Source organism: Cibotium barometz, chromosome 41 (assembly GCF_041138505.1).
Source record: "Cibotium barometz isolate CiBa-2024 chromosome 41, ASM4113850v1, whole genome shotgun sequence".
Taxonomy (NCBI): domain Eukaryota; kingdom Viridiplantae; phylum Streptophyta; class Polypodiopsida; order Cyatheales; family Cibotiaceae; genus Cibotium; species Cibotium barometz.
The window spans coordinates 11,903,755-11,915,433 of NC_141086.1; the positions used below are offsets into that span (position 1 = coordinate 11,903,755).

Consider the following 11,679-nt stretch of genomic DNA (forward strand, 5'->3'; position numbering starts at 1 on the left):
GTTTCTCTTCTTCCAATTGAGCTTGGCTTAAAGAAATCTTTTGATCGTGCAGCTCAGGAAGTGGCAAGCCACGAGTGTTGTCGATATGCAAAGCATCATCACTTGAGGAAGGATTCATTATGAATTTTTTTGATTAAATTGGAGATTTGTTACCTCATTTGCATGATGCAAATCATGATCAGGTTGATTAAAATGATGTTGTGTGCCGAATGTAGGTAGAGGTTCACCTTGCTTTGTATAAGCCAAAGGAGAAATATAATACCACCATGATCAAGTTGCTTTAGCGTGTTGCTTGACCACTTTGAAATAAATATTTGTAGGCATTGTAGAGGATACACAAGGGTTCATTAGATACCAAAATTGATAATGGAGAGGTGGCGCTCACGAAAATTGATTGTGAGTCTTGGATACAACTTCACACATGAATTGATTAAATTGAAGATTTGTTACCTCATTTGCACGATGAAAATCACAATTGGGTTGATACAAATGATGTTGTGTGCCAAATGTAGGTAGAGTTTCACCTTTCTTTGTATAAGACAAAGAAGAAATATAATCCTGCCACAATGAAGTTGCCTTAGCATGTTGCTTGACCACTACAAAATAAATACTTATAGGTATTGTAGAGGATACACAAGGGTTAATTAGATACCAAAATTGATAATGGAAAGATCGGCACTCAGGAAAAGTGATTATGAGCCTTTCATACAACTTTGCACATGAACTAATTAAATTGGAGATTTGTTACCTCGTTTGCACAATGCAAATCACGATCGGGTAGATCAAAATAACGTCGTGTGCTAAATGTAGGTAGAGGTTCACCTTGCTTTGTATAAGCCAAATAAGAAAGATAATACTACCATGATTAAGTTGCTTTAGTGTGTTGTTTGACCATCACAAAAAAAATATTTGTAGGTGTTGTAAAGGATACGCAAGGATTCGTTTGTGGATACCAGAATTGATAATGGAGAGGTCGGCATTCAAGATAATTTATTGTGATCCTTGCATACAAATTTGCACATGAACTGATGAAGAAGTTGAGAAAATAATTCTAGGATTTTATGGATTTTTAAGGGTTTTACTGTATTTTTCTATGAGTAATCTGCATTTTTGGGGGATTTTGGGACTAAAATGATTTTTTGAAAATAGATAATAAGGTTGAAAAATATACAAAATATCACAAAAATTGGAAACTCTCACGGAAGCTACAACATTTTTTATCACGTGATTTGGAAATTGCAACTAAAAATAATTATTCTATGGACTTTCTAAAGCTTTAAAGCTTGTAAGCTTGTATTATGCAAGTTTCAAAACCATGGTTTTTCATAAAAATGAATTTGTGGAGAAGAGGGGAGTCTATGGAGAGCTCAACCTTCACCTCATGCAACAAGCATGCAAAAGGGACTTGTTAGATAGCAAAGATTGGAGTCGCCTATACAACTGTTTGATTGTTGGGGAGGGTGAAATTGAAGATTTTGATAATGTTTGAGTAGAATATAAGCCTCCTATGCTTGCAAAAACACATCTATGGTGCCCAATTAAGAAGTGGATTAGTGTAAAGAAAGATGGTTTTGGATTTTTGAGTGGATTTGTGAAACCCTAAATGGATTTTTGAGTGGATTTGTGAAACCCTAAATGGTTTTCTACCTCCTATGGATCAAGGACAATAACCAATATATAAAATAACCTCTCGCTTTCAAAACTTGATAAAAACCTTTGATTTAGCCTTTATCCCTTAAATTTATTCACCTCCTTGTCCACTGGTCCTTCACCACTTCAATATTTGAACTTGTCCTTGGCTTTGATTATTACCACTATTTTGAGATGGTGATGGTCGTCTTACACAAAAATAATTAAAATAATCTCCATCTCTCTCTCTCTCTCTCTCTCTCTCTCTCTCTCTCTCTCTCTCTCTCTAATTACTTGTTCAAAATCATAGCATAAAAATATATCCAACTAGCTAAAATACACAGAGAGAAGAAAAACATGCATGACACCAAAATGGGTTCAATCTCCAGTGCTTGCTTGATGGGCCATGCTTTCAAGAAAGTGTATTTAGATTTATTTTGCATTACTTGTGAGCAAAAAATAGTTTTTACATTCCACATTGGTCTCTGCTCTTAAAAATAGAAAACTCTAAGCTTTTATGCATGAACCTCACTATAACGCAAAATAAATTGGTCCATAAACCTAATAAGGGTAAATAAGCCGTATTAAGAAATATGATCGGCCACCATTTGGCTACAAAATAATGATGGCCATAGATCCAATATAATAACATTTCACCACAAATCTCCTACAAAAATTAGAAAGTTCAACCTCATATAATTACAGTAAACCAAACTTGGAAATGACGGTTTGTAGCATGAAGATTCTTTCCAAGCTTTCTCAAAATTCTTTATGCCGTCATTGTGGCTTGAGAGAAGCTATGTTAAGATGTTTGTGAGTCATGTCATGTGTCAACCCCTCAAGACTTTCAAAAATGTAGGGTGAGTTTAGTGTCTCATCAAACGATTTGCTCGTTTGAGAAAAGACACAATAGGAAAGCGTATGAGTTGTGTTCTCACCACGTTATCTCTAAGGTAGAAAAGCATGCATGCTCTACAAAATATGCACACTGGATTTGAAATTTCGGATTTTTTTGTGGGGCATTGAGCAATGCCAATTCGGTTATAATACAAGGTCTAGAGTTTAGAAATAGGACCCTAACAAAGACCTTAGGGCAACCTTTGAAAGGAAGACTAGGCTTTAACCCCAGCAAGTACGTCACTTAGTTATTCATGATTGGTATTCTATACGTCACCATTAATTATCAATTATGAGTTCTCTTTCAATAGAATGATTCGTCCCGCTTTAGCGATTAAGAATAGTATTACTTGGATCTATCTAGGGACCTACTCTTAACACGGTTGTCATTGTGAGACACGTATGCGGTCACCTCAGTGAGCGAGTTTCGTCGTGTATAACTGTGCAAATGGCACGCCAACTAAGTCCTAAGTCTCTTTTGATTATTTAAATCGGACGACGGCCGATGCTTTCGCAGGTGCCTGCACAGGCAAAACACTGCACTCGCTCCGTTCGTAACCACATAGTTAATATTCATTATCAAGTACAAACACTACATCCTGTAAGCTGATACAAGCTATGATCACGATTAAGGGTCTGTGGTCGCCAGAGGAGGACGAAAAGCTCCGAACGGCTATGATGGAGGAGGAAGGCGAGGGAGGCCTTCTGACAGGAACCACTTGGAACGACAAAGCTCGCAAGGCCGGTAATTATATGCTTATCAAAATATACATGTGATGAGTATATACGTCTGTGTGTTTTTTTTTAAATAAGAGGAAAATTTCTTTTAGAAGAAAAATCCTTTGGATTGACCTTTTCTTTTCGATTGACTTTTGTCTTTTACATACGGCAGCAGCAGCTTGAGGGTTTCTTAATGTCTTTTACATACTACATACCGGAGCAACTAGTATATATTTGATGAGATTGTCGATCCAATTTTAGAGCTGACAAATGAAAGAAATTTTAAATTTAATCATTAGTAACTAAATTATGTGTCCTAATTAAACATATATACATCGGAATCTTTGGGCTGATCCTTTTTCCAAAGTTTGTAAAATGACAACACCTGCAGAATTACAGAATTACAGAAGGTCGGGGTGGGGTTTTGAAGTTGGGTTGGTGGATTCAGGGCTACAGCGCTGTGGGAAGAGCTGTAGAAGGCGCTGGATGAACCACTTAAGGCCCGGCCTCAAGCGGGGGCTCAAATTCTCCCCACAAGAAGCTACTCTTGTGTTTCAACTGCAGCAAATATACGGCAATAAGTAAGCTCCATTAGCCCTCAAGATAAATACGTCAAAGCAAATAATTAGCAATGGCAATGGGCCTTAGAAGATTACCATAATACGGATTGAGTACGTTAATTATGCTAATCAACTTTCTTAGATAACTACAACCATTAGCTGTTAAGCCGGCGTTGCTTTATAAACTATATTAGATCATCGACAATTGGATGCAGGTGGGCTAGGATAGCCACCCATTTAGAAGGAAGGACCGACAATGATGTCAAAAACCTGTGGCATGGCTGCATGAGAAGCAAGAGAGCCATAAAGCGCATCGATAATGACCAACCTAATAATCATCATATTAATCAGCAAATCACACTGGTTGATGACAGTACAAATAAGCAGGCCCAGGTAGCTACAAGAGTCAATACATTGCCGCAATTGATACACGCGCAATATATCGGTGACGTGGTGGACAGAGTGGCTCTTGAGAACTCTAAAATCCCGACCATGCGAACTGCATTCTCGTCCTTCTTCTCCAATGACCATGATTGATCTCTATTCTTTTTTTATCCTTCCATTTTCATTTCCTAAGTTGAAAAATCTAAGGTTCCATAAGCACTAAGTATTGATATGTTTAAGTAATGTTTCTTTTAGACTTACACAAATTCATGTAATTGATTCCAAACTAAAATATAAGGTTCGATAAGCACTAAGTATTAATATGTTTAAGTAATGTTTCTTTTAGACTGTCATAAATTCATGTCATTCATTCCAAAACTAAAATAGGATTCTCTTTGTTCATGTGCGTGTGCATGTGCGTGTTCATGCACACGCACATGTACATGTACATGCACACGCACATGTGCGTGTACATGCACATGTGCATCTGTTAACCACATGGGTTGACATGACTACACTAACTTGTTTTGATGGCTTTATAAAGCTTTACATGCTATATTGGAAACCGTCAACTGTGTTAACAGCTTTGGTTATATTAGAAACCTTTAATTGTATTATAACGAAATTATAAACTTAATGATATATGTAAAGCACTAAGCTCGTATAATGTGGTCAGGACTATCTTTAAGTGTAAGCAAAAAAAAAAGGACCCAAGTGGGTTGGAACCCAAACGTGATGTCGTGTTTAGGCTTCAACCCTCTTTTTTTTTGTTAGTAGCCTAATATCATTGGGCGGGGTAATTTCTCATGAAATAATCTTTACAATTTCATATATGTTGAGTCTTGTAGTAGGCATAACAGTGCCAAAGTGATGCATGCAGCACAAGTTAGCTTATTTGTGGTCATACTCTCCTTCATCCTACTAGGTTCTTCCTAGAATGAGATAAAGTGTGAGCTTAGGAAATGAGGTTTTCTCTCTCAAACTCTTTCCTAGGTGATGTTCTTGGAAATAGGGTTGCAAGAACACACACACACACACAGTGAAGCTCAAGGGAGCACATAATGAGATGATAGATAGATAATGAATTTGTGTATACAATAATGATAAGGATACCCCAAGATGGGTGTATACGGTCATGGGGTAAAAAAACTCCTAAACACGGACAACGTGTTTTGGTAGATCCTAGAATATTCACACACATCACCACCAAATATGGCTACAAATCCTCCCTGGGAGGAGTAAATATGTCAACAAGGGTGAGCTTGCACTAGAAGTATAGAGATGTGGTAGGCTCTTTCAACTATGATAGGAAGCCCAGACTAGTCCTCAAAGGGAAGTAAGTTTAAAGCTTTGCAAAACGCTTAAAACTTCTCTCGTGGGAGAGCCTTTGTGAAAAAATCTACCAAGTTGTCCTAGGTTGGCACATAAGATAAGTTGATTTTCCCTGTACCACATCTCTCCCTGACATAATGATACTGCTGCTTTGTGCGAGGATGAAAAATTGGATTCCTTGCAACTGCTATGGATTCCTTGCAAAACTGCCATAGGACTGTGACTATTAGTGAAGATAGTAGTGGTTAAGGACTTACCAATACCCAAATCAGCAATAAGTCACTTGAGCCAAACACACTCAATTGTAGCTATAAAACATTACTTTATAGTCAGCTTAATAGCCACAGTGGGTTTCTTCTTGGTGGATGAGCCATGATATACATGAATCACCAAGGTGAAAGAAAAAACTACTCATGGACACTCATGTGTCATAACAACCAGCCCAATCTAAGTTTGTAAATGCATGTAGTTGTGTTTTACACACACTACAACTAGCCGGGGTGATTTTTTCTCTTTAGAAGTTCTTTCCTTGTGCTAGTATACACCCATCTTGGGGTATACTTATCATCTTTGTACAATACACATTCATTATCTTTCTATCATCATATTGTGTGCTCTCTTTTGCTTCTCCACTATGTGTGTGTGTACATTCCTACAACCCTATTTCAAACAACTATAACTGCAATCGATCACTTTGTTAACAAAATGACCAACATGAGGACCCCAAAATTGTAGAGATTACTCTTTTCAAAAAGTATGCCACTTCCTCCATACTTAGGTGACATGGTGCTCTCTCTTTAGATGTTTCCCAAGACACCAAGAAGTAGTTATTTAAATGGAAAATACATGATATACTATGGTGGTGTGCAAGATTGTGTTTCAATGCCCATGGACCATTGCTATGGCCAAATTGAATGAGGGTAAAACAAAGAGAAATGGAGATCTCAAGGTTATTGTTGAAAAATGTTTGACCAGGGAAGGAGCGAAAAGGATAAGAGGTGGAGCCTAACAAATAGTAGGCATTCTTAACCGTACTGGAAAGGGAGTCACGAGTTGTAGAAAAACTCCACACATAAAAAGTTACAATTTAAAAAATAGCCAAGAAGGCCCTAACCCTAAACATGACATCATGTTGAGGGATATGGCCTTCTTTCTTTTATATGCACTCATTTATATTGTTAATGTGCATCCATAACCTATGATGAGGCCACAAACAATTAGAACTTCGCAAGCTCAACAAAATAACTTTTTCATTTTGGCACATGCTATTTACGTTATAGTTATGGATAAGAGTGGGGGACTAACTTTTAAATTTGGTGCATGTTGTTAACAGTTCAATTGTGCATAAGAGGGGGTTGGTGGTGATTAGAAAAGGCAGTGTAAGCTATAAATTGTAAGAGCACAAGACTTATTCTAAGAGTTGTGGACCTTTCATAATTGCCACCATCTTGTCAAAAACCTACTAGGCATGGTGCATGCTTCCTATGCCATGCCCAGCCTATAAAAAACCTGCAAGGCATGTAGATGTAATTCACATGCCAGAGCGTATCAAGCAGCTCAAGCAAGATAAAATTATTCAAGATGCATTGCTTGTAGAGTTCAACACTCTGAATAAGGACAAACAATGTCAAGATTGGTCAGAATCGACTATCACCTATAGCATCAATCAGGTTGTATACTCTGTTCCTTTGAAGTTATGTGATGTGTATATCAAGTCAAAGCTACAGGTTGGATCAAAGGAGATTGATTTTCCAGTAGAAGCAAGGCAATATGTGGAGTGGAATATCAGCCTTAGCAAAGAAAGTTCAACCTTGTCCTTGGATCTTCCTTGGTGTATTTATGCTGTGAGTCTTCCATTCGACGAGAGTTACTAATTGAAGCGCCACCTCAACAATCCAATTTCCATTGGGTTATGTGTTCTGGATAACACTAAAGATTTGGGAACAAATATGCATTGGGATGTGGAATCATTTTGCAATCTTTTGAACGACATTATGATCATTACAGCAGCTGGTCGATCTTTGCCATCCCAATATGTGTTGCTTACCTTTCTAAATATTACAGGTTTTATTCACTTGCAAAATGTTTTAAAAATTTTGAGTGGCATAGCAAAGGAACAGTATATTGGGCATTGCATTTTCGACGTGACAACCAATGCATTGGTGCAATAGAGTTCTTCACATCCTTAGTGTTTTTCAGCAAGGGAGATGCCTTTCAAGGACTAGTAGAGGTTCCTGATCCAGGTACACAAGCGACAATATTAGATACTGGACTTCTTGATATAGATAATGAAGATGTTAAAACTATCCCAGACATTGAGTTTCTAAGAATCAAGAAGAATCTTTTGATCAAGCAATGTATTCGGAAGTATTGCAAAGAAGGCTGTAGGCTTGTTGATCTTTTCAGTAATGGCTATATTATCGAGCTAGGACTAGCACTAAATAAGGAAGTGATTTGCCTAGTAGGCTTCTTGACTTTGCAAAGTCAAGAAATGAGCAACCAGTTCCACCTATTACTAACAATCTAAGGAATACCACGGAAAGATCGAGACATGGTGAATTTCGTTCAGTTCGAGATTTTTTGGATTTTGAAGACAGTATGTAACTTCTTAATGGGTTTTCCTTGTATCTTCAGTACTTTGATTTGGTGATGTTTTGACTGTTAGATATGATAACTAAGCTATGAAGATTGATCAAAACATACTCAAGGTGAATCAAAGATTGTACAAGACATCATGAATATGAGGGACAAAAATCTGGTATATGCAGAAAATTGATATGAGATTAACACAAGAAGACACTAATTGTAATTAGACATGAACCAAACTTACATAATGTCACGACTTGTACCTTATTAAGAGACTCCTCTACCCTATTTTTAGTTGCATGAGTTGCATGAACAACATGCACCAACCATTTGTAGGCTTTACACACCAACCACTGACCACTAGCCTATCAACCACTTATTAAATTGGACTAAGGAGTTGGGATTACATTTATCCAAAAATCACCCCTTAAGACCAACTTCTTATAAAACACGAATCAAGTCTAACAAACCTCCTTGACACAATGGGTAAGAGTCCCCCCTTAATAACAACATAAGATAGTGTACTCTCCTCTACAACTCGTCAAGTTGGAACAATATAAGTCTTGACTCAACCACATACATGACATAATCTAAAAAGCATACTCCTCATCTATATCTTTTATACTAAGACTAGAACAAAGATTTGTTTCTTCTTGTTGGTTGACTTCTTCAACCACATGTGCCTTTGCTTGCTTTTGATATTTTTGGTAGCACTTTGAGGATGGATAATTCGTCTTTCCACAATACTCACAAGGATGTTTGGAGAAACAATCCTTAGTAAGATGATTTGTACGACCACAAATAGTGCAGTGCTTCTTTGCCGATGTCGTAGTAACAGTATATGCATAAGGATCTATCACATCCTTTGTAATCTTCTTGTCTTCTTCCTGCAAAGAATTTATGATACTTTCCAAAGAAGGGACTGGCTCCTTCTCTTTAAGTACCGTCACAATTTGTCTAAAGCTTGAAGGTAAGCTTTTAAGCAGGATAGCAATAGCATCTTCTTCAGGAACAGGAGATTTAACATAAACCAACTGTGTCATTAAGCTCTTAACCTGTTAATCAAAGCTGCTAAATTTTCATTACTCTCCATGGTTAGACAAAGAGTTGCATCTTTAAACTGATCTTGGAATGCTTTGCCTTTGCACCAAAAGTACGTTCTAATAATTTCCAAGCTTCCATAGCTAACTCAACATCATTAATATAATGAATAAAATCATCTTCTAAAAGCAGTAATGAGATAATACCAAGTGCTTGCTCATCTTTTGCTTGAAGTGTAGCCATTGTAGCTCTTGTAATTGGAGCAAAAATACCTGCTTCATCTTCAGTAAGTGGCTTGACCATACTCCACAGATTTTTCTTCATGAGGTAGCCCTTCACCTTGACTTGCCAGGTATGGAACCCAGTTTCGTTGATTTTGTCAGGAAATTTGGAACTCATGATGATGAAATATGAAGATTAATGTCGAGAACTTGCTCACATAGATGATTTAAGCCCAAATAGTAAAAATATCATCAATATAAATCACAATAGGTATCACCATGTAGTTGGAGCAGAAACTGCAGAAAAGAGGCGACTGAAAAAACGATGCGTGTAGCTACTACAGTGGACCATATGCCTCCGAATTTTGTGTGCTGAATTTTCACATAATGGACTTGCATCACCTCAAAGGAATTGGCTCAATTCGAAGCAACGACGACGAGTGGTTCAAAACTGCAGAAATCGGGCTGCGCTGATGGCGATGGAAAATTTACCTAGCTGCGTCAAAATTGGGCGATGAGCTTCGAGTTATAGCATGCATGGGAGCAAAGCTAAGAGCCTATATCAAAAGATCCGGGTTTCATGGTGCAAGCACGGAAGCAAACTACATCAAGTGGTTCAAACTGAGAAAAACTGGCTATGGTGATTAAGAAATTGATTAGGGTTTTTGCTAATAAACTAAGCCTAATTGAGTCAAGCTCTGATACCAAATGTTAGATATGATAACTAAGCTATGAATATTGATCAAAACATACTCAAGGTGGATCAAAGATTGTACAAGATATCATGAATATGAGGGACAAAAATCTGGTATATGCAGAAAATTGATATGAGATTAATACAAGAAGACACTAATTATAATTAGACATGAACTAAACTTACATAATCACTTGATCACGACTTGTAACTTATTTAGAGACTCCTCTACCCTATTTTTAGTTGCATGAGTTGCATGAACAACATGCACCAACCATTTGTAGGCTTTACACACACCAACCACTGACCACTAGCCTATCAACCAAATATTAAACTGGACTAAGGAGTTGGGATTACATTTATCCAACATTGACTTGTTATATCCTTGGTTCATTTTTTAGTAGTATTTAGTTCTTTTGATTTTATACAATGCTTTTATTATTTTTGTAGCTCTCTCCAAATTGGGCTTTGGAATCTAGAATCACCAAGTTATGGATCCTAACATGTTCATTCACAAATTCACTTTTTTCATAACCAATTGGTGAATTTGGAAAGCCTACTTAGTGGTCGCACTATGGCCAGCTGGTCAATCTGAAAATCTTGCTTATAAATCTAAGATGATAGAGCTAGAGATCCTCTCATTTACTTCAATCCTACCCTGGGGTAGATCTAGATTTCAATAGGTCTACAATTTGGTGGAGCTAGCTACCTCTTCAAAGTGGTGGACCAAGAATCCATTAAAGTCTAGCTACCTCTTCAAAGTGGTGGAGCTAGGCCAATGCACTCCCCGAAGATAGTTTTTGCAAAGCATCCATTTAAGTCTAGCTCTACCATATGGTAGAGCTAGGCCAATGCATTTCTAGCTCCACCACGTGGTAGAGCTAGTTCAAATGCAATTCTAGCTCCTGGGTTCTTGTCACGTGCGATGAGCTAGAACCCATTGAAGTCTAGACCTAGAACCTATGGAAGTCTACTGGCTCCACCCATAAAGAAGCGATCTTGATCCCCAACTCAACCACGTGGTAAAGCAAGAATTATAAATTCTAGCTCTACCATATGGAAAATCTAAAACATCTAAAATTTTAGCTTTACCATATAGTTGAGTGATTTTGTGTTTCTCACCTCCACCTTCTCTTGGAGCTCAAGGGTGGATCTCAAGGCCTACAGCTTCCAACAAGACCTCCTTTGCAAACTGGCTCTACCAAATGGTAGAGCTAGAATAATGGGTGTATTTGGAAATCCATTTTAAACCCTCCAATTCTAGAACTGCGAGCAAGTAGAATTGATAATTGGTATCCAAACATGATTTCCTTTTAGATTACACCAATAAACATGTGTTAAGAGTGAGTGTTATAATTTTAAATTCTTTTAGTTTGAAAGATTGTTGAGTCAATGTTACTTTTTTTTTCTTTTAGATCCCAAAATTGAGATAGTAGCACCAAGTGTAGCTACGGAATGCCACAATCAAACTGTGGATGAGAGCTTCTCCCACACATTCAGTGATGTCCATCTAGAAGGTTTAAAGACAAATGTTGACAATGAAATTGGGGTACCTAAATCTCCAACAAATGAAGCAATGGGTGAGAATTTCCAGCCCGAAGAAGAAGTACCAAGT

The 11,679-nt window shown here is 37.4% G+C and overlaps 1 protein-coding gene across 1 annotated transcript; it reads left to right on the forward strand.

The window, feature by feature from the left end:
• Positions 1 to 3,017: 3,017 nt before the first annotated feature.
• LOC147614683 (transcription factor MYB83-like) lies at positions 3,018 to 4,470 on the forward strand. Its single transcript, XM_086779714.1, has 3 exons — positions 3,018 to 3,271; positions 3,695 to 3,827; positions 4,022 to 4,470. Exons 1-3 carry the CDS (start codon positions 3,145 to 3,147, stop codon positions 4,341 to 4,343), a joined length of 582 nt encoding a protein of 193 aa, XP_086635840.1. The 5' UTR covers positions 3,018 to 3,144; the 3' UTR covers positions 4,344 to 4,470.
• Positions 4,471 to 11,679: the final 7,209 nt, after the last annotated feature.

Coding starts and splice junctions, on each gene's coding strand:
- LOC147614683 (XM_086779714.1), top strand. CDS start 3,145: ATGATCACGATTAAGGGTCTGTGGTCGCCAGAGGAGGACGAAAAGCTC. Junction 3,272..3,694: donor CGACAAAGCTCGCAAGGCCG/GTAATTATATGC, acceptor TGGTGGATTCAG/GGCTACAGCGCTGTGGGAAG. Junction 3,828..4,021: donor CAGCAAATATACGGCAATAA/GTAAGCTCCATT, acceptor AATTGGATGCAG/GTGGGCTAGGATAGCCACCC.